We start from the raw sequence: 23845 nt of genomic DNA on the forward strand, positions 1-23845 counted from the left end.
TTCTCAAGTGATCTTCTGAGGTCTTCTTTCGTCTCCTGCTGCGGCACCGTGCTTGGTGGTGTCAGCCTGAGTACCTGGACCAGGTGGTGGTGTGTCATGAATTCTTTCTCTTAAGTTAGGAGTTCTGACATTTCCTGACGTAAGAAATAATCTCGGAACCTTTCTTCTTGCCCCTTCTCTCTCAAGTGTGCTATTCGATTTACCTTGTGTACAGAAACCCTCTTCTGCCATCTCTTCTGTTTACTGGGGCCTGTGCTTTTACTGCTGGGTCCCTCGTGATGTCCTCTGACTCTGCCTGATCCTCCTCCTCTGTTCTCCTAATGAAAGCTTTGCTCTGCCCTTTACGACCAGAAATACGTGTTTCCCAAATGAACATCTGTAACTGCTGTTTCTAACATACAGTACGCGGTTAAATACATTTTATTATTTTAATATTTATACATTGTTCTATTTACTTGCGAATTGATGACCTTTTCCACTAAATTGACAGTTTAGGCTCTATACAAAGCATTAGAGCAGATCTTTTGTTTTTGTACATCTTTACTGAAATGCTAGGAGAGTTGTACATTTAGCAGTGGTTGTTGAGCTTACTTCATCCTTTATTATTCTTTGGCTGTTGTAATACTGAACAAAAAACGTATTTTCCCCTCCATTGCAAAATTACCTTTTTTTACCCTTTTCTCTTTTTTTTTTTATCTCTGCTTGCAATTCATTGTGTTCCTTTTATCCTGGCTACTTAAACCATCCGGTGTACTGCTCTCTGGCCTTTAATTTCTTGGGATGAATCTGTTCCAGTGCCATTACTGCCATTCTTAACTGACTGGTTATCTCATTCTGGTTTGCTTTTCCTAAGCTCTCTTATTCTTTCATAGTTGGCTTTTCTGAAAGTGTCAAACTATATTTAACCTGCACAGTTCCCAAATATACGTCAAGACATACTATATTGTGCTCACAGTTACTGAATGGTCCCCTCACCTCACCCTGCCTTGACTGGAAAGACTACCTCAATACAGGCAGGCCCCTGACAGGACTGAGGAAGAGAACAGACAGTTGCTCTTCCTATTGGTTTTTCAGTCTTTTTGAGCAAAGTTGAAATATCCAAAGAAAAAAATTAATTTCTGAATTTGGTTTTGACTTATAATAAATCTCAGAATTTGGCAGTTTGTAGCACACTGTGAACACCATGCCTTTTCAGTGTTTTTTATAAGTTTGACCTGAGTATATTCTGGGGCCTTTGATTCATCTCCATTAATTTCCTGCGCTTTTTAAAATGTCCAGTGATGCATCTCTCCCTTTTTCACCCTGTTTTCCTGTCTCTCCAGAACAGTGAATATGTGCTTCTCTATTGCTCAGTCCACCATTTCTGTGAATATGTCTGAGTATTGTACTGAGCACTTAACCGTCACTGAGCTGCTTGTTACACATAGAAAATTAATACTATAAACAGTAATACGTTTGATTTATATAAGAAAGCTAAAAAAGTCAAGATTACTAAAAAGGAAAGATTACTAAGAAGGAAAACAATTGGAAATCAGACAGCTCATGATCATGAGGAATTGAGTTATGTAAAACTGATGTACTATAAACTTCCAAAAAAAAGTTTTAAAAGTTCTCAGTGGGTGTCAAGTAGGTTTTTTAATAAAATATGCTTATGTTTTGTGTGTGGGTGATTGATTTTTTTCTGAAAATTAATTGAACAGTTTATGCACGCTTAACAATAGAGCAATCCAGTCACTTTTCTGGGGGGCTAGGTATGTGAAATTCTTAGCAGGGAATATAAGAATGTATGTCATGCAGTTAGTTAAATATCATTGTATGAAAATAATCATGAGACCTCGATTAGCCATCCCAGTATGTGTTAGAACCTAAAAAAGGAAAAACGTGGATAAACCATAGATCTCATTTGTAAAATTCGTGCTAAAACGAATTTGAACGTGGTAAAACGTGTTGAACAGATATTTAAAAACCTGTGAGTAAGATGTACCCTACTTTTCTAACTGTGATAGCTGGCAGCTGTACAATTAGAATATACTTTTCTGTACTTTTATGATGGAGAAAGCCATAGTATTGACAATTTGATTGCTGTTTGACTGCTTCATTATTACTGGGCTTTAATTAAGGGAGTGCATTTGTATATTTAGTTCAGGGTAAAATACTCTTTGACAGCTGCAGAAACATGTCTGTGTTTTACCTGGTTAGATCATTAGAGATAAATTGACCAGCCTGGCCCTTTTTTGAAAGGTGATTTTGCTGTTAAACTCTCTGTATAACTGGGCCTAAATAACGATTGGAACAATTATCCATAGTTAAGTATTCTTTTGTGTCACAATGGGTAGATGTTAGTAAATAGCTTCTGGAACATACCACAAATGTACTTTGATGCAAATGTTATTATTGACCAGAACATTTTATGCTTTATTACACAATTGAATTTGTTTAGGATGAAATTGTAACTTGTTTATCAATGCATTAGTCTGAATTCCTGTAGTTCGCCATAGGCAAGACAGTGAAATATCATTTTATTGATGTAGCATTCTGGGTTGTCCCTTAAAAGTTAATAACTTCATAAATGCAGTTTTACTGCCTCCATAAAGAGGGTTTGTCGGGTTGGCGTGGAATGACTGACCTACTGTCATGGTAACTACAGGCATGGTGACTGATCATCGCTTGTTGTTGAGGGTTAAAGGGCAGTGGAGATCTAGCTCTGTGAGGAAATCAACACTTCAACTAGCAGTGACAGATCTTAGATTTTTAAGGCTTTATATTTTGGATTTCTTAACGCACCCAAAGAATTTTAAAACAAATAGCTTCTGTATGTATGAGAACATCTTGGCTGTTTGGATAAGCAGGCACTCTTTTAGGTGTCTTTTTAGGTATTTAAAGTGACTAACTGAACATTCAGTAAATATATGAACCTGTAAAAATCATTAGTTTTTGTAAATATCATATAGATTTTGGTTAAGTGTTTTATAAACCTTTGTCACTTCCTGGTGCAATTTACATTTACTGGAGTTGTACTCAGCTCTTGACCTTTTGCTGACTGTACTGTACGTTCTGCAGTAATTGATTTAAGTGTTAAGTGAATGACTTGGTGTTGAACAAAGGCCATTTCTTGTTTTCAAATATGGATTTTACGGTAGGACCACGTGAGACAACTTACATAGAGTATAGTTTGTTTAGCATCCTTATTGAAATTGTTGATTTATGAATGAAATGTTATTTTCCTTCGGAATTTGTGTGAAGCTAGACATTTCAGCCAGTCCTGTTAAAACTAGGTGATTTTAGCAAAAATGTTTTGTATTGTGCCTTTTCAAATTTCTTTACAATAATGAGTAATGTTTCACAAAGCTATAGGTCTAATAGAGGTGAGCCCTTCAGTTACTGAACCAAAGAGTGAAAAGGCACATCTCTCAATTTTGGAATCTGCAGCTTAGGAGCCACTGTAACTGGCATTCATCTTCAGAGTGTTCCTTAACTTAAACTGTCTGTATCTCCCAAGCACACTGGCGGTACACCAGGGGTATTCTGAGCTGTCCTGAGTGTCCAGCTCATGTAAGCATAGACAGAGGTGAACCGAAGGGAAGGAACTGCATTCCTTAAGGAGAAGTATATTGGCATGCAAGGACCCAGAAGTCTCCCTTTAGATTTGGTGTTGTGGGAAGTCATCCTTCCTGGGTAGTGTCCAGCATGGCGAGAGATGTTCAGCTGACATTTCCAGCAAGGTTTCTGGACATATACATCACTCTTGGCTCTTTCTCTCTCCTCTGGCATACTAACAGGATAGTTAAAAGTACAAGCCCGTCTTGGTTTCTGGCAGTTTCCTGCCTATGCAAGGGGGATAACACTTGTGCCACATTGTTTTAGCACACCTGGGGGGGTGAGGCAGAAAGCAGGTTGCTGATGAAGGGGAGGCGGGGCTGATGGGACAGGTGTGTGAGGGCAGACGGATCAGGGTTTCAGGAAGTGTGGGAGCTCCAGTGTCATCTCATGGAAAAAGAAGCCGTGTTTGCTGGTGTACCCCAAGATTAGCTTGGGGGCACTGTGACTTGTGCAGAGGAGAGCTGTTGGAATTGGTGCATGCGTGTAAGGTGCAGTCATTTTCCAAGTCTTACCTCTTGCCTTGATGTTAAGATCTGATTTGTAAAAACTGAGTTTTCTGAGATGGGGTTTTTCACCCTCATCATTAAAATCCCTCTTCAGCCTTCTTTTGACCTCATGTGACCCCATTGCATTTCCTGGAAATGCATCATTTAACCACTAGTCAGATGTTTCCAAACAGTCTTTAAAACCCTAATTCCAAATTTTCCTGTCGTTTAAGAGGTTAAGCATATAAACACCATTCTTAGGTTTTTCTAGATTAACGCTCAACTGTACAATGAATAGAAAAGGTTACGGTTATTTCAAAACGTGCACTTCACAGTAAGCTCTTTAATGAGGCACTTGGAAACCTGTAAGAAGCTTGTTGTTACAGTAATATACAAACAAATATAATGTATATTAACAGAGGTCATTGATGAGTTAAACGGAAAGCAAAGTTTAGCAATGAACCAGTGGTAGAAATCTAACATGAAATATAAAAAAAGGTTCACCTTCCTCTTGTGCCCTTTAATACAAAATATTTTGCTTCCTATTTAAATGCAAATAAAATAAAACAACCATCACTTTATGCAGAAGCACCACATTTATGTGCAGACTCTTTCAATTCACAGGCCTGGATTTACCCATGCAGAGCTGGATCTGTATACTACAGCTCCGAACTAAAGCAGCAGGTTGTCCCCTCCTGTGTGGGTGATCTTTCATGGCAGGACAGCTGACCTGGACTACGTGTGTTTGCATAGAATTCACCCACTGAGTCAAGAGCCAAGAGTCAACATTCAGATAGCTCTCTGTGATGTGGAAGGGGAACTTAGAGGGTTTATTTTGAAGTATTGATAATAATCTGTCAAGTAACACAACATTTTCCCGAGTGTGTGCTTGAGGTGTTCATATCACTGAGGGTTTTAAAAGCCCTGTTTGTCTCTGTTAGTACCTGTTGGTTTCTGCCTCCTCTCCCTGCTCCAAGTGCTAACGCAGCACGTTTCCTGATCGAGAATTATGAATTTCCTGCGAGGCGCAGAGGAAGTGAAGAAAATGCCTTTTTTTAGGAGCAGTATGGGATGGAGTAAAATGGCAAGGAAATGTTTAAATACTGTTGTTTTCCTCTGGCATCAAGCGTGTGAATATTTTTTTAATTGCACATGAAGCGTTCCTTATGTCAGTTAGCCTGGGAGTGGTGTGAAGAGCTTGTTAGGATCCCATACCTCTGCAGGGCACTGCAGTGTTTTCCCCATATAGTGCTTCTGAGGCCATTTGTCCAGAAAGCCTTAGGCTCTAATGTCATCCTATTTTTAAGTATTTTTCTATGAAGAGGGCAGTTTGCACGTGACGAAAATTAAGGACCCCAAGCAGTTTGTTTTGTTACCTGAAACAATGTTATACTGTATATATACTGGACATTGAAGGGGCACTGCAATGCTATTTTTATATTTCGGGGCTAGGAAGTATCAGCCTCGATGAGTGCATTTCAAACCACAATAAAAGTCCAAATTGACACGGTGGTGTGTAAAATGTATAATCTCCAGGTAAGCGCAGCACCATGTTCTGCGATTCAGATCAAGGGAACAAACCATCCGGTGAGGTGTTGTGGCCTTATTACGATGTAAACAAGCAGGCTTGTGAATACATCTCTTTTAACCCAATAGAAATATTGCTCTTCACTTCGAGACGGTTTTGCCGACAAATACTACTTTACTCTGCATGCAGATCACATTGGAACACTTCTGCAGTGAAATGTCAGCTGCACACCCTGTACGTACTCGCTTGTGCATCGCGATAAATGAGTTATTATGGAGACTAGTGAGCAGGAAGGGCCGCATTCACATCGCAATTCATGCGAAGTCTTGATCCCGCCTGGGTCGAGAAGAGGGTTTTGCGACAACAATAGTGACTCACAGCACTTTCACAAAGTTCACGATTTTATTCTTCCTCCGGCATCTGCGAAATGTTTCTATGCTGTGAATGAATGAATTTTGTTACCGAGATTTAATCACCCGTCTGAGAAATTGGGGCGGCCCTTTAAAAAAAAAAAATCCGGTTCAAGACAATTTTTCATAAACGGTTTAATCTTGCAGCCTTTGTTGATTTTTACTGAAGTAAAAGTAAACAAATTATATGACGACTACAAGTTGACGAGATGAGAAAAGAGATGTGATGCTGAATACTGGTGCTACATGCTGGTGTGGCCTTCCCGCCAGTGCCTACTACACCAGGCAGTTTTAATGCCTTCGTTAGGAAAACGCTGTCTCGTCATTCATGTCTTCAGACTTGCGATCGGAGAGCAGCCAGCAGCCGTGCCAGTGAGCCTGCCTGGTAACGCCTTTCTTGTGCAGCTCACGAGTTACTGCCTGGCTGGCCTCTTCCCATTTCCTCTTTCCGGGCAGCCAGTTTCAATGGCCACTTATTTATCACAAGGTCGCATCACAAGGCCCTTCCAGTTTGTAAAGGGCGCTCACGCTGGGAGACACAATGGCGATCTGTGTTCTGAAGGAAGTCCGGGCTAATCAGCCTTGTAAGTAACGAGCAGAGTACAGGTTGAAGTTTTATTTATTTTTTTTTTTTAGTCGTGCTCTACAGTGAAACTGGCTGAACTGCTGCAGGTTGCAGTCAGTTTTTTGTTTTTTCTTTGCTGCCTCCCTTAACATTTTTATTCATTTCTAAAATTTCGGTGACTTTAAAAAGACTTGCTCTGGGAGTTATGCGTCAAAAGAAATTGCAAGAAGTACAGGTTATTTGAGAAAAAAAGGTGACAAACAAGGAGCACACTTTGGAATGATATTAAAAAGAATATTCATCTTCTAGAGACAGCTGGACAGGATTTTCAGAATAATTGGCAACCAGACTGATATTGTTTATAACCTTTTCCTGTGTTCCTGTGTATAATTACATCAAGAGGCGCATAAAATGCCAAGGGATTCTCAAAAGATGTTATTACAGTGGTAGGAGCCTCAAATCCTATAACCTTATAAATTGTTTACCATTGACTTGACCGAATTGTAGTCTGTTTTATAACACACCATCACGATGAATGAGTGCTCGCTATCATACATTGGTACTTTACTGTTTTTTTGAGAATGTAAGTTTTCATTTTTTCAGTCTTGAACGCGCCCACTTAATAAAGGTGTTCTTAATTTTTCTTGCACAAAAATGCATTGGGCTTTTAGTTTTGGGGGATTCTAAACAATTCTAAAGGATCCAATGGTGGTCACTGAGGGAGGATGGTCGGCTGTTTTAAAAATCTGCTACAGAGGGAACTAGAAAATGAGTGCATTGCAAGGGGCTGCCTATTAAAATGTCCTCCCAGAGACATGCAGGGTAGATACATTAAAGTTATTTTAACTAGGTCCCAGCTCCCCTCAGAATCCCCGGTGCCGAGTTCTAGTTTCTGTTTCCTAGAACCTAGATCGTCCAGCTTCTCGACTTCTGCCTGGGTCAGCCCACCCCCCTGGACTAGGGGCACGTTACCTGCAGCTCTCGGAAGTCGTTTTCCTGGAGGCTGTTCCAGATCTAAGCAGCCTTCCTCTACGACTCCATGGTGCAACTGTGGCTTGTTAAGGCAGAGAGGCAGCAGTACTGTAGTCTTCAGAGTCTTTAAAACTTACAATCTTGAACGTCTTTTAAAATACTGATGAACAATGTCTGGGGCATTGCTCTTGTCCCCTCTCCCAGTGTCTCGGGGCCTCTCCAGCCAGGTTTCCTCAGACGCTGTGCTCATCTCCTGGTATACAAGAATGAATCATTTAGCCCTTTGTTTTCACTTAAACGTGAAATATTCAGTAACCCTCATAGCCTCTGTGGGTGAGTTTTCTGAAAGAGCTGTAAGAGAAAACCTTTACCGACTGAAGTGGTGAGTTAACAGCTCAACAGTTTATAAATTACTTGTCCCCTCTGATGTAATGATAAGGTAATGGTATTCTGTGCCATAGATACCATAACTCCACCTGTAACGCTGTTGTGGGCAACAGAGAAAGTACAGATTGCAGGAATACATTGATAGATTGGGCCTAAATAATATCTTTCTTCACAAAAACGAATTGATGTTACTCTCTGTGTAGGCAACAGCAGTTATGCCTGCAAACACGTGAACCTCAGATTGAGCAAATTTCTGCCCTCTGTGGTTTGATTGATTAGGGTCAAAGGGAACTAAGACATGAAAGTGTATCAGTTTTTGTAAAGTTTGTTTCGTATCACAAAGTTACAGACCACCCTGGGTGTTGCTATGGAAATTGCCATCAGAATTCTTAAAGGAAATAAAAGGCCAAAAGAAAAAATGACATTATAAATTAAATGTTTTAAAAATTATATTAAAGGTTTCCTTTTGTTTTTGAATGTAAAGTTAGTGTGACTTCCAAAGGAGGCACTACATGCAGCTATATGAAACCGTTCAATCTCCTCTGTTCTTTCTAAAGATGCGTCTGGAGAAATTGTTGTTGGTTTGTGTCCAGCAGATGGCGTCCATATACACAGACTGAAACATTCTTCTTTTCTGCTTGATTACTTGGTCAGTTCTTTGCTCTCTCTTGAAAATGATTGTCAGCCAATCGAATAATTGGGCATGCTGAGTACTGCCTGAAGTTGTTTACTTTCTGTGCTGAACTTCGATATACTTTTCCTCTACAGGTCCATTCACAGATGTAGTCACTACAAACCTAAAGCTGAAGAACCCCTCAGAGAGAAAAGTATGTTTCAAAGTGAAGACGACAGCCCCACGCAGATACTGTGTACGACCAAACAGTGGTGTCATCGAGCCTGGGTCCAGTGTAACTGTCTCGGGTAAGGAACTCCTTTTGGCTTTGCTGAGCTTTGCATTGGAATCTGGAGCCTATGCGTACTTCTGTGGACAGGAAAATAAATGTGGCATTATTTTAAAACGTGGCCATACTGGTATTCTGTACACACTTACACTTATATAGCTACACTTCCTCTGTGCTGTCCCACCTGCATGATGCACCAGTCCGCTCCCCACACACCAGCTCTCAGTGGGGAGGAGAGCAGAGGGATGAAGCCAGTAGATGGGGGTTATTAGGAAGCCATGACTGTAAAAGGCCAGGGGGGAAATTTGGCCAGGACACAGGAGTTACACCCCTACTCTTTTCGAGAAACGTCCTGGGATTTTTAATGACCACAGAGAGTCAGGACCTCGGTTTTAGGTCTCGTCTGGACAGCACCCTTTTTTTAGTCCTCCACTTACATGGTTCCAGCCAATACGAATTCTGTGTGACACAGCGCGAGAAACGGGGCCAGTCCCAGAACGACGCTCTCAGTCAAACGCAGTTCCTGCCTTGTGGAGCAGGCGAGGCGATCGAGCCGCGAGGCCCTGTGGGTCGAGGGGAGAGGGCCGGAGGTGAGGAGGAGCTGGCGGTGGGGATAGGTGACTCGGGAAGGGAAGGGGCTCGGAGTCCAGCCTGGCTGTGACACGGCGGTACCAGACCAAGCAGCAAAGACGCGATCTCGCCTGAGCAGAGAGGCGTTGCAAACTGTTAGTTGAAATTAGTTAAAAGTTCAAACGTGTGTCCTTGAAATCCGTCGGCTCTTGGCCCTTTCCTCATCCTGCCGCCTTTGTCCTCTTCCGTCTCGGCACACAGACCTGCACGTCTTTTCCTTTAACATGAAATATGCATAAAAAGCAAAAAAAATAAAATAAAAGCAGTAACCAAATACAATCACAATAAAGCCAGTAAAATTTCTAAATGTACCAATCGGCTTAGAAATGAACATCCCCCAGTATTTACGTTATTTCTTAATGGAACTTCATGCCCGATTAATTAGCAGTTTTACACGCCATAAGGTGTATCTGTTGCCCTAGTTGAGGAATACCTGAGGAATTAAATGTAAACATTTAAAGTAATCTTACATTGTTGATTGTATTTATATTTGGCATTTCTTTTAAGTGGTGAGATCATCATTACAGGTCCTCATGATTTCGGTCTGTTGGTTACATTTCTAATATTAGAGTTGCTCATAGAATATTTGCTCTTGGTCATCTATAGTTGTGCTGTTATCAGGAGCCACGTCAGTATTGGCAAAATAACTGTGGAACTTTTCTGCTTATCCTACTAATGTCTTTTTGATTTAATACAAAACGGTAGATGTGAGGTGGTGGGCTTTTGGGGTTTCTAAGTCTTACATAGTTGTTCTCTGCTGTCTTTTGCAGTAATGTTACAGCCTTTTGACTATGACCCCAATGAGAAGAGTAAACACAAATTTATGGTACAGACAATCTTCGCACCACCTAATGTTTCAGACCTGGAGGCAGTGGTAAGCATGTCTTTCCCTTTATTTGCAGTAGCAGCTGTTGATTGTGGGACTCGTCTCAGTCGGCTACGCTGATGGACTTTGGATTGATGAACCGCGAATGCCCATAACATTGCTGAGTAGCTACAGGGTTTTCATTATGCCAGTTAGCACAAAGAAAAGCAAATGAAAGGGAACCTGATCAGAATCAGGTTTGATGCTTTATAAACTGAGAAGCAGGGCATTGCAATGTGGAAAATAACTCCCAGCGGGTCGCAATCACACTTACGTTTTGTTTCACCTGCATCTCTTTTGGTTAACTGGTAAAATTAAAGTGCTGTTCACCTACCTTCCTGGAGTGCTGCTGAGCTGGTTGGCACTGTCGGAGTGTGATTACCACTAGCAGATGTGTGCGCCTCACCGCTGCACCCCTGTGAAATCGGAAGCGGATGTGTTGTCACACCTGACTCGGGAGGGATCGATGAGTACAGAAAAGGAACCGGCGCGGTCTCTGTTGCAACATTTTTAAATTCTACCACTCAGATCATATTTATACCTGCATCGTTTAAATAGTTGTTTTCTGAAGTGTTTCAAAACTGATACTTCACTACGTTCATTAAGGCTGTTAATATTAATAGGTAAACCCTGTCTTCTGTGGTCTTGCTGCTTTAGTTAAATTTTCAAGCGATTGCCATTATTATTGTTGCTGTAAACTGCAGGATATATTGATCTCCATCTGGAAACAGTAAAACAATTGAGATTTACAGAGCTGGCGAACGTCTACATGCTTATACACCCAGTACAAGCTGCCTTTATAGGGTGTAGCGCCTGTTGTACATTCTGGTGACACACCCTGTGTCATCGAGTTGTCGGTGGTTCCCCACCCCCGGCCCACAGGGAGAAACTTGTCTGCTGGTTTTCATTCCATTCGATCTAAACCACCAGTGAGAAATGATGCCTTTAATTTATCTGCTTGATTAGACACTTGGTTGGCACGTTTCTGCACTTGGTAACACGATACCGCCTTTCCAGTGTGCTCCTTTTCAACAGCGCAGGCATGTAAATCAAGCTGTCGCTCCTCAGTGTGCTGACCCTCGTTTGTGACTTAGCAGCTATTCCTAGGGGGTCAGCTCATGAACACGCAGGTGAGGAGTGGCTGACAACACGCCCGCAAGGAGCATTTTTCTCCACCTTCTGCACAACCGCAGTACAGGCAGGGGAGAACTCTCTGGGGGCAGTTCTAAGACTCCTGCTGCCCCTAGAATGGGGATAATGCCAATTACAAGCCCCAGTCAACACTGAAAACAAATGTAGAATATGCCCCCAATAGAAAATTGAAATGGAATTGCTCAGTATGAGGAACTTAACGGGAATAAAACCCATAAATTCCTGTAGGTAGATGGATGAGTCGTTTTGTGGTTTTAATTGTATCAGGAGGTATGGTTAATGGTATAAAGTTGTTGTGGCTCTGTTTGGAAAGGTACAGTGAAGTGATACAATGGATTTTGTGAAGGTGGTTTCTAACACCAGAGGGCAGCAAATGCACGTCAAGATGCAGTTCCTACCGCTCCTGCTGTGTTACAAATCTTCCTATGTGGCCATTATATTTACATTTAAGTCAATGAAAGCACTTATAGAAAGGCAAGAAAAATGCACATTTCTTATATTGGAAGAAAAAATTACAATTTAAAAAAGTAATTCTAGATTTTTAAACAAAGGAGTGAAAATACATTGAGTTCCAGATTAAGAATATGGCTGTAGAATTGTCTTTTATCTGTAATTTAACCCATTCAATGTGGTGTTAAACCTGCTAGAGCCTGGATTTCCACTGGCACGTTTCGTAGTGCAGATCTGTCCAGTCCGTCCTGGGGAGCTCTTGCTCATAACCCTCTTTAAGATGCTGGCCGGTTAGCTAGAGAAAGCTGTTAGACTGGTCCTGTTAAGCCAATAAGGAGTGGAACTGGGCAGGTAAGAGCTAAGAGGAGATGAAAGCCTTCTGTGAAAGTCTGCCCGCTCTGGTCATGACAGGGCCGAGCTGCTGATTAAATACAGGGACTGCTGGGTGAGTTTCCAGAAGCACTGAGGAGAGAGAATCAACTGAAGGAGGTTCACACTGTTTCCGAGTGCTCCTGTGTTTCTCAGCCTTTCCTGCATGCCAAGTTGGAAACAGGACTTTTACATTTTTGGACAACAACCCAGCTAACCTGAAGCTTGAAACTACAAATATATATGTAACATACACCACTGGTATTTTGTTATACTAACAATTAAGGACATCAAATAAAGGGCTATTTTTAATGCTCAGGTATTCTTTCAGTGTTTTAAAACTGTAAGAAAGTTTTGCTTGTGTTGTTTTATTTTAATGGGTTTGCAAGAAGTGTTGATATTTTGTCAGATGTTGGGCACGTGATCGACACGATCTATTGTGTCGAATCTGGGGTGATGAATAACATGCTGACTTCTAATCCCTGTAGTGGAAAGATGCAAAACCTGATGATCTCATGGACTCCAAACTGAGGTGCATCTTTGAACTGCCTTCTGAAAACGATAAAGTGGTGAGTGGAATGTTATGGAGAGAACTTTTGATTTATTATAGCCTGTCGAGATGCAAGACAAATAGCATCAGACCTTCAAATAATAACGTGTGTGGGTTTTCTTTCTGATTGGGTGGTGAGGGGTGGGTGGTGTTTAATACGCCAAACCCGGGAAATGAATCATCTGTTAATCTTGGCTGTGGGATTCAATTTCATGAAGTTATGAAGCACATCATTGAAGCACAGTTTCCCAAATGCAACGTACTGTTTCATATATTGACACGTACTGTTTAGTATTGACAGCCTATTAGTAAGTCAGTTCTTAGACAGGTTTCTAGATGTATTCTTAAGTGCATGTCTGACTATATATCACCTGCCTTGTTTTGTAACTTTTTCGCCTTGCTTGTTTTCACATCGGTCTTATGCATGCTGCTTGTTTCTTCTAAATAGCACAGTAACACTGGAGAGCAGAGGTCATTAGCCAGTGGGTTAGTGACCCCCTTAAAGTCCTCCAAGGCCAGTAAGTTCAATTCAGACAGTGGAGCTCACCGGCCACCAAGGGCCGCCCCAACACCAGGGGGCGCTCACGAGTTTCGCACCCCATTGAGCGTCAGGCACCTCCTCACCCCCGGCAGTGTTAGCAACAGGAGTGACCTGCAGGGATTTCTGTTGGCCCCCAGCTCTGAGGTCAAAGTGAGAAGGATGCAGGTTTGTTCCACGGTGGCTGTTTAGGGACAGGGTGATAGGAAAGCTCCTAAATGCTCAGCAGGTGTGCAGTTCTGTCCTGGAGCCTCGGGTCAGCCTCTTCACCACTCGCCCTTACGCATACTTCCTCAGACACTGGCTGCCCATTGTTCTAACCTTTATGGTACTTCATCCTCATTTCATTAAACCTGTACTTCCAGTGTGATTGGGATTTTTTTAACATTCATGATCTTCAAATGTTTCCATATTCAAGATAGGATCATGAATTGATCATGATGGGCTTTTCAGTGGAAATGTATTTCAGCGCACATTAAGGTCCAACTGTTTGCTTACGTAGGTTGACACGTAACAGTAACAGTTTGACATTCCCACATAACAACGACACTTTCCACCTTGTCTGTCCTGGTGAAGAGAGGCACAGATCAAATGCTTGGTTTATTCCATGCTGAAAAGTAAAGTAAGAAAGAATAAACTACGTGTTTCAGCTGTTTAAGAGCTGACTTGTGATGTGTGAAAAGGGGTCCCCAGTCAAAATGTTTTTTTCCTTTTTGCTTTACAGTAAAGGCTTAACCCTTACTTGCTCCTAACTTGCAAGAAGGAGTGGTGGTCAGAAAGGGCCTGCTATAGACATATGGGTGTGATTTTCCCTTTTCCTTTCTGTTTTTAACGTATTGGCATTTTCCTAAATATGGTCATCTCTTCGTTGTTTTACAAATGTTTACATTTGAGTTCTTATACAGTATTTATAAATTATTTAAGCTTATAAGGATATTTAAGTCATAGACAAATGTAAAAGACTGATGTTCTACAGAAGAGCTACAGAACGTTTCTGCTTTTTCCCTAATGTCTAATTTAGATAAATCACTGATGTGACGGGTTAATCAAATGTTGCTTGTGAGTTTGTGAACAAAATTCATGAAGTGTGTGATTTGTTACCTGTACATTTCTTTTGATTTCTGTTTTCCATTAAATATTTAGAAAAACATCGAGGCATGTGGTGTGTTAAGAGAATTTTCTGAGCAGATTTTCCTGGTTTGCAGAATGACATTGATTCAAACAAAGCTGCTCCAGTCCTTAATGCATCTAAACAAGATGGCTCCTCTGTGCCAAAGCCCAGCAGCGCGTCTTTGGATGACACAGAGATGAGGAAACTCATGGAAGAGTGCAAGAGACTCCAGTCCGAGGTGATGAAATTCGCAGATGAAAACCGGCAACTTAAGGTAATTGGATCATTTGTTCAGTATTTTAGAATAAGAAGGTGCTTCAGGTGTTGTTTTATCTTCTGTATTTACTAGCTATATTCGATAGCTTTCATTGATCTGTTGATTCTTCCGCCTGTAACATTATTGAAACGCTTTGTTTTGAGTATTCTTGCTAATTGTGTGTTTCATAAACAAAATACCCCTCTCCATTTGACATAAAAGATCTCCAAACATCACCTTCTAATAGATGTTAGGTTTAGTATTGTATTCGGCATTGAGTTCTGAAAATAAGAATTCTGTGCAAGTTTGTTGGGAATACTTTATTTGAATGAGGCTAAAAAATACCATCATAACTCCTTTATAAATACTACACAGCACGATAAAGCAACATGCTTAAACACCACATAGCTAAATAAGATTTCATATACAGTACACAGCAGGACCATTGTCACTGAACAGCACCTGCAGAAAGTCCTTGTCAGCTCTTAAGTCCTTCATGGTATCCCATCATTTTCCTCTGACTTCTCTCTCTGCAGCTCTGCTGTTAGCTTTTGACTGATAATTTGTCATTATAAACTGTTGAGAATCATCATGAATCTGTGATCTTATTTGCAGAGGTTGTTGTAAAAACTATGTATGTTGTTATATGCTTTTCCATAGTGTTTTGTGAATGAGTTATAACTCAATTGTTTAAGCCTCGTTCAAGCAAAGCACTGCTGTTTTTGATTCTACTTTCAGCCAGTCCTGTGGTTTTTCTTTTGCCTCCTTGTTCAGTTGGCCTGCAGCAGGCTAACTACAGAAGTTCTCAAGAACGCCCTCTGGTGGTGCCGTGGAATTTTTCCAAACTCCTCTGTGGTCATTGAATCCAAAGCTTCAAGAACACACCACATTTTCACTTGTTATTAGTTGTGCAGAGCTGTCCAATAAGCCTGTCTGAGGCATTTTTCACACTGTTGGCAGAAGCACACATGGTGTGAAACATGAGGTCGTATTGTCAGTGATGATTTGCATATATAGGAGGCTTGCAAGGCACACCGTTTCTTCTGGTTTAATCACACCACAGCAGCGAGAGAGAGGTTCACGTGCTCTGGGATGTTGCTGGCAGGAAAGAGAGAAGGTGTTACTGCGCTGGCATTCAAGCTTCATGCAATCTCCAGATTCCAGAGTGCTGGGATCTTTCCTAAAACACCCTGAATTATTTCAATTAACAGTAAATGAGACTACAGCTTTGAAGTGTTATATTTTGTGAAACCTGCATATACTGCTTTCAGAACTTTAAGGATGCAGTTTACATTATGTTGATATTATTAAGCTGTGACATCAATTTTATAAAGCTTTCTCAGTGACGGTGTTAATGTTAAGGTCAGCATTTGTCCTATGAGCTACGCATACAACCCTCTCTTTATACATTTACAAATATTATTGCAGCTACATTTGATTTTTGGAGAAATCATACCTGAATGTGATTTAATTCTTATATTGTTTAAACTCATCTCCAGTTAGAGTCTGTGCTTTGTTCTGAACACCCACCAGAGTCACTGGCTTATTTATAGTCTTTTTCATTAGAGGGATTTGCTCAGGTCTTTTTTTAAACAAAACCCCTGCACTGAGATTACTTAGCTTAAATGAATGTAAAACAGGCAGGTAATACAGAGTCTAGATCAAACAGCGAATGCTGGGCGTTAACAGGGAAAGATCAAGGTACCTAAGCATAGAAACGGAGTCTTAGTGGTAAAGGACGAAGCGCCTCTGAGTTTCTGAGTGTTTGTTGTTTTCATTCTTGCAGGATGAAGGCTTGAGAATGAGGAAGGTCGCTCGATCAGACAACATAGTATCAAACCCAGGAGGAGTTATGGGTAGAGACCACGGGTCCAACTCTCTTCCCTCTCTCCTCGTTGTAATCGCAGCCATCTTCATCGGATTCTTCCTAGGGAAGTTCATCTTGTAGAGGGAGAAGCATGCAGACGTGCTCCTTCAGGCCTGGAAATGTCTTTTCGTCGACCTGCCATATCATTGGTAGTATGGCCCACGGTGACCATGTTTGTGTACAGCATCATCAGCAGGCCTTGCCTTTAACAATCTCTCACACGGTTAGTACACACACACTAAAGAAAAACACCAGATGTTCCTTTTTTGTTTTCAGTTCTTCAGGAGGGGAGGGGGTGGGGGTTAAACAAGTTCTACATGATCAGAACATCATAGCAGGCGTGTCAAGGTACTGCATAGAAGCCCTTGATGAAAACTCGTAAAGAATTGTTCTCTCTTTCTCTCTGTGGTTTTAATAAGAGTTGAATGGAATGTTAAGTGTCTTGTAAATGTTATTTTAATCCTTTTAAAAATGACAAATTTTGCTACCTGTTGCTGGATTGCCTCTTGAAATTAAATTTGTTAGTCCGATTCGTAATCCTCCTTTCTTTCGGAATGTCAAGAGGTCTGCTGGGGAAATCGGTGCCTCCTATCTTGTAAATTTCTCATTCCTTTCCTGTCCCTGCTGATAGCAATGCAGACTTTTATTAATATTTTTTTCTTGCCACAAAATATATATATATATCCCTTGTGAGGCAAATGTTGACTGAAAAAAAGCTGTCCATTCTTACAATCCTGTCCCATGGTATTTAACATTGAAGAAATAAAAAAAGAAAAAAGTCTTTTTCTGTGTTTTTCTTTTTTTTCTTGTTTGTATTTGTATAATTTCCTCAGTGGTTACCTCTACAGTGCCTGCTTTGCTGCTTTTTTCAACCCACACCCCTGTGGCGAATATAGCAGGTTTCGTGCTGTCCCATCAGCTAACTCGTATTGTTTTTAAGAAACTTTTAGCATCGTTGCATGGAGAAATGGTAGCATGTTCGTAAATTGTGATAAAAATATTTCAATTCAATGTTTCCAAATTGAATTCTTCTAAATTCCCCATACTGACCTGTGGAGCTGCATCTGACCTCTAACTCTGCATTTCAAGCCAGCTTTTATAGAGGAGGCTGCTTCTGATTTTTCGTTTTCTGTGGCAGAAATAAAGCTGCTTTTTAAATAATTTTATTGTAAGTACTTTACTTAATTTTGCCCTGAAATTGTGAAGTGAACAAGAAGGAACACAATAATTAGGAATGTATATTCAGCTACAATCCTTTTCTCAAAAAGAAAGATTTGAGAGGTGATTCCTTTTGAAATCTGTTTGCACCTGAATTTGATCGCTGTAGACTGCTGGCCCTAGCCGTTCGGATTTTCTCTCATCAGAAACCTTTATCCTAATAGAGAAGTGAAGTCCTGCTGCAGCACTTGCCTGCTTTGCTTTCCTCTTCTCCCTCCTGCTGCTTGTTTTTTCTTCTTGAGTGCTGAAACACAAATGTGGTGATAAATTAGTTTAAATAGGTTCACACCAAACCTCCATTTAGTATATCTTGGCAGATTTTTGAAAAGCAAACATGTCTTTGAAACACCACATGTTATTTCATATGAACTGTAACTCAGTGGTACTGAGCACACTTTACACATATGGGCAGACCTTTTCTGGCTTTTTAATTGGGCTTTTATTTCAGGTTTTTGTATGTGGCGCTTGGGTCCCATGTAATGTCTGAGGTGGTCGAATTCAAGGTTTTGCTTTGTTGGCGGAGCAGTTTTAATTGAAGTTTCACCAGGGTGAAACTGGAGAACAGCGAGCGTCTGAAACTTGTTGATGTAAATAATGGGTGGAGAGATCATAGCAGGTGATACCTTTCTTTGTTGTCTGTTCACCGTGTTTGACAGAGATACAGTACTGTACATGCAGTTGAAGAATAGGATCGTTGCATCTAACTGCCTTGCTTGTCATCTCTCATTAGGTGAGAAATGCAGTACAAGTCTAACTGATGATATAAATGAAAGGTCCATAGTTTCCCTCTTGTGTGGGAAAAGAGCTTGAGCAGAGAAACACTACTGGAAATCCTCCTATGAGCCAATATGGCTGTGAACGCGCTCGGGAGGAGGAACACGTCCGTGATGACGAGTCACGTCCTTGCCCAGCGCATTAACTGGTGAAAGGGGTTTTAAGGGGTGAAACGTGACGTCTCCAGGCCTAAGAGGTCAAGTACAGCATTGAAGGCAGTAATCGTCGAGGAATCCGGGCCGAGCGTTTGTTTGGACCAGGTTTCGCCACATGTGTTCTCTCTGAAAGTCATCCATCAGCACTGTGCACATGCCCCTGGGCGGACTGAGCTCGTGAGCGAGAGAGAGGCGACGCTTTTTCGGCCGGAGTCTCTCGTGGACCTGGGTGTGGAGCACATGCATCGTGTCCATCACTTAATCACTAGTTAATAACGAGTTCTGTTAACACGGGAATTGTCAAGCACACCCCCTTAAATATTGATGCTGATACCTTGAGAAGAGCAGCTTGGTCTAGTTCTCAAAGATTTGGGGGAAAAAAATACATTTTCCCCATATTGTTTTAATTTTTTTTTTACTTCAAAATCAAGTCCCACTTCTTAAGGGAGTTTGTGGGTGGACTTATTTATTTTGACTGTTCTCTTGACTTTTATTGATTTAGAAGAAATTACCTCTATGTGTAGCTGCTTCATGAATTTTGCCAGATGCTAAAGGAGCTTTAGCCAAGAACAGCTTTGTATGCTATGAAAATAATGAGAGCGTGATTACAAAGCAGGGTTCCTTCATTACAGCACAAGTCCTCTTCTCGATCAGTAATCATTTCAAATTAAGACGCCTTTTTTGATATGGGAAAGGGGGGAGAGTGCATTCTGAGCGGAAATCTTGATGGATCTGATAGCAGATTGCTTTTCCGCGTGAGCTACACCCACTGAAATGACACAGCTGCACAGCTGTGGTCTGTCAGTGCCAGCGGCCAGCGGATCGTGCAAAAGACAGAATGAAATGTTTTTGTGGGCTTTATTTTTCTGGCTCAGCTTCTATAACAATTGAAACAATACGGAAAATAAATCATCGTCAATTCTTTTTCAGAAATTAAATATTCTAATTATGGTATTATAGCAATATTGTTTCAGTATTATTGATCATTATCAATAAAACCCTAGTTGCTTGTGTTTTTTTGGGCTATAATGACTCTCTATTGAATATTAACAATTATGTTTTTTTGGAGGGCTACATGAGTGCACTTATTTAAAATGCTGCACGAGGTAGCACTTTGCAGTACTTTCAACAGAAGAATGGACAGTTTGCAAGAGCCTGAGTTTTGCTTTAAACAAGTGCTTAAAATGTTTAGCATTACAGCAACAAACAAAGCAGAAACCATGAGTGCTGCATGTTTGCTGGGGATTTTTGACAGGTGAATACAACCCTCATAAATCTAGACTGCATTAATTACTCTGTATTACTTTCAATTTTGGGATCTCTTTCCTTAATTCTATTCCTTTTCAGTGTCCTCTCCTGCTGGTGCAATAACATTTGTCAAGTTACAGTGCAAAGACATGCTGTCCGGGATAATTGCCTTTGTTTAGTTGCCCCCATGTATGTTTGTGTAGATTTGCGTGTCATGAGATAGTCCTGTCCAGGGTGCAGTACTTAGCAATTGGCAATTAAAACGAGTTTTGGGGTATAACAACCTGCTAACCCTGAAAGATACAGCAGTTAATGAAAATGACTGGATAGGTGACTTTCTGTAGATGGCTGCAGGTGATTAATTTACTACACAATTCAGACAGTTGTTGTTTTCTAGTTATTCATGGCTTTTGTATACAAATGCTCATTCTTAACCGAAAGCTTTGTATCTTAAAGCGCATTTTAAGCACCTTTGCATGTTCCTTGCTAAGAGCTTTAACATCAGGGATGCTGATTAATTGCGGTAGGTTGCACTAATTTATAATCAAGCATGGTTCCTGATCTGCATTTGCATTTTCCTATACCTTTTTTTTCAGTGTTTTACTGTCATATGTTACATTTTATTCTGTTTTAGAATTAAAGCTGAAAATAAATATGAAATTTGTTTCTTTTTGCTTAACAGTGGCTGTTCACACTGAGCAAAGTAAACTACTCAATGAGACCATTTTTTGTGGGTTCATTCCCATCCCTGTCCTGTTGTAAAGGCAGAACAAAAAAAACAATTCAACATTTGTAGAACCATATAAAGGAGTGAGGTTATTTTTGCCTATTATAATTTAATTAAAAAAAGTGTTATTATTGAAGTGACACCTTTGTTCTCTGACCTCTTGTTTTGGCTGGAATGCACTGAGCTCACAGGTGTCATGAAAACACCATACTTGGCCTTGGATGTGTGTGTGTGTAATTTAAAGGTCAGTTCAAGCGTGATCCTCTGGACTATTACAGGGTTTTCAAATTCTGTTAGCTCTCGCAAGAAGACATCTGACTGCTGAATTACGTGGAAGAAGAAGGGGTGCAGACTGGGGAGCTTCTTCAGTTTGGCACTTAGCCCACTTACTCTTCGCTGGTTATAACCCGACCAGGGATAACACACTGGCCCAACTGAGCTCTAGCAAACACTACTCAATTGAAAACAGGTGTAGCGTGTCCACTGTTGAACCTGTCCACTATTACCCAAAGGATGTTTAATTATATGTGAAGCACGTCTGTGGTTTAAACCAATGAAGATCTTTTTTGCTGCAGGTTTTCTTTGCGCAAACAGCACCAGCCCCACAAATACCAGGAAAGCTGCTAAGGTGTTGGAAAATGAGCGATTGTCATGGACAGCCATTGTAATTTGCCTTCAGAGCCTTTGGCTTTGTAGTGACTTTTTTTTAATACATACACACATGAAAAAGTGAATCGTAGTTTGCATGATTTTTGTTTTGTCTGAAAATATGAATGTGCACACAGTTCAGCACTTAAGCCTTTGGTGGTTAAGTGAATATGGCATACTATGATATTTTAAAAATGTTGTAAATGACAGGATTGTCGAATGTGTCATATTAGTGTTCTCCGGTGATTCATTTGAAATTCTCCCTTTGTGATTTGATTAGGATATTTTATGTGAAACTTAATGAATTCATGAATGTATTAATTTCGGTCATGAACATTTTGAGATTTGAGGAATCTAAGTGATGGGAACGGTGGCACTGGTAGTAGCCTCCTTTTTTAGGGTATTTTGGTATAAATCCACATGGTTAACTTGCCCATTGCTCAGGTCTTTTCTGCTGGAGGCATGGAGAGGTGTTTTTCCCAGGCCAGGAAATCTCGCTCATACAAAGTAGACTGTGCAGTTTCCCAACAGGACTGTCCCGCAAGCTCTCGGCCGCCTGATTCCGATTCCAGGACTTCCAACCCCTCTTTTGACTGTTTCATTCTTCCCAGGCCCCGTCATTTCAACAAAATGAGTTTGTTTTGTGAACTTCGGCCGCAAGGCGGTTTGCGACAGAGATATCGGCAGGAAGCTCCAGCTGCCCCCTCATCCGTCCCATATCCCATATCCCGTCCCACGCGGTGGATCCCATTATTCACGATTGTGAAGTTGTCTTCCTTTCACAGACGTGCTTCCTCACCCTTGGTCTGGCCACACAGCCTCGTGTACCTTGTCATGACGCCGTCTGCATCACTGCTGCACATGGATGAATGAACATGTTGCAGATTTGCCGGTTTGCCACAAGCCTTGCTGGTCAGACCCCATTACAAGGGTTTCTTAGTGCTGACAGTGTCATTAGCCAAGCACTTCAGGCTCCTGTGTGCTGCTCCTCCGATACCTAGGTCTTAGTCCATGCCAAGGGGCTCAGTCTTCTTCATCTCACTGTAGAACTCTCTCTTGATCCTTCATGGCTCCAGCTGTGATCTCTTGACTTCCTCTTCCAGATGTGCCTCCCCCCGTACTGCTGTGAAACCCACCTTGGTACCTAACATCTTCCATCGTAGTCTGGGTATATGGCCAAGCCCAGGACGCCCTCTTGTGACGGTGGCTATGAGGTTGTAGGGCTTCTCTGCCTCTTCCACAGCATGTGACTTGATTCCAGGTGTGCCTGGCGCACACATCTTTTCTCTTATGATCTCACTTTTTAGATTTGATGACATTAGTGACAAATATAGTTGGTTAGCTGCTGGTGCTGTAAGGTCTGGTATTGAGCCTCCAAAGTGCACTAGCCAACCTCCTGAGGCCCAGGTTAACAACCCTCTGAAGCAACATAAAATGGTATTATTGGAAAACCAGTCTTAGAATCCTGTTGTCTTGATAGTACCAAGCCTTGAGCCCTCCTTGCAACCTTGCCTGTTGCCTTCGTCTGCCTGCTTCGTAATTTCTAACACACACTCTTGTAATCCAGTTCATAAACCATGTGTTAAGGCTTTTCAGCGGCTGCTTGGGCTCACTAGGGCTAACTTCCTTGCCAGTCTTAAAGCCTTCGAAGTCTTCTTCAGAACTGATATCCTTGACTCTGCTGACTTAAATACCATCTAGGTCCAAGCTGTACATTTCTTCAGATCTCTAGAGTTGACCTGCCTTCAAGTACTGACTTGGATGCAGCAGTCATGAAGATTCTAGTTGCTGCTTGTAGCACTCACAATGGTATCATGGAAACAGAACTGAGAAAGGTTTTGCATATTCTCCCCGAAAACTTCTTTCTACTAACTAATGCATTATATATTGCTCCTTCTGTGACCTTTGGTATTATCTTCTTAATGAAGAATAGATCAATCTGGTAAACTTTTCAGGATTTATGACCATGTACTTAAAAAAAAAAAACAAACCTAAAATGTATTTATCTATATCCAGGTTAGGATAGAGTGATGAAATTAAAAAAAAAAACTAGTTGATGATGGACAGGTGGGCTTCATAATGCTGTCTTTTACACATTTTCAGCAATATCTACTGTACCACAAACTTTTACGAGTCAGGTTTATTAGGAAGAAATGAGGACACGTCTTCTGAGTATTTAAATAGCTATTTGGAGTCTCAATGCAATGTTTTATGACTGAAGTCTTTCCTAGAAGTGGTATCTCAAACTTCATGAAAAACTTAATACAAGATTTAGATAATCTGAGTTAATGTAAAAAGACAAAGATGTATACAACAGAGGACATATTCTGATTAGTTAACAGAATGATCTACTAGCAAACATCTTCACATGAATCAGTGTGCGAACCCTTGGATTCAGTAACTGGTGGGGCTGTGTACAGAAAAGATCTGAGGCGTCA

General features: G+C 41.0%; 1 protein-coding gene across 1 annotated transcript in view; it reads left to right on the forward strand.

The window, feature by feature from the left end:
• Positions 1 to 17418, forward strand: part of vapal (VAMP (vesicle-associated membrane protein)-associated protein A, like) — a 29145-nt gene extending 11727 nt beyond the window's left edge. The window contains exons 2-6 of the mRNA XM_006633868.3: positions 8716 to 8868; positions 10250 to 10353; positions 12804 to 12884; positions 14609 to 14788; positions 16557 to 17418. Coding sequence (XP_006633931.1) covers positions 8716 to 8868; positions 10250 to 10353; positions 12804 to 12884; positions 14609 to 14788; positions 16557 to 16718 — 680 coding nt within the window. The 3' untranslated portion in view covers positions 16719 to 17418. The remainder of the gene's footprint in view (positions 1 to 8715; positions 8869 to 10249; positions 10354 to 12803; positions 12885 to 14608; positions 14789 to 16556) is intronic.
• Positions 17419 to 23845: the final 6427 nt, after the last annotated feature.

Source organism: Lepisosteus oculatus, chromosome 6 (assembly GCF_040954835.1).
Source record: "Lepisosteus oculatus isolate fLepOcu1 chromosome 6, fLepOcu1.hap2, whole genome shotgun sequence".
Lineage (NCBI taxonomy): Eukaryota > Metazoa > Chordata > Actinopteri > Semionotiformes > Lepisosteidae > Lepisosteus > Lepisosteus oculatus.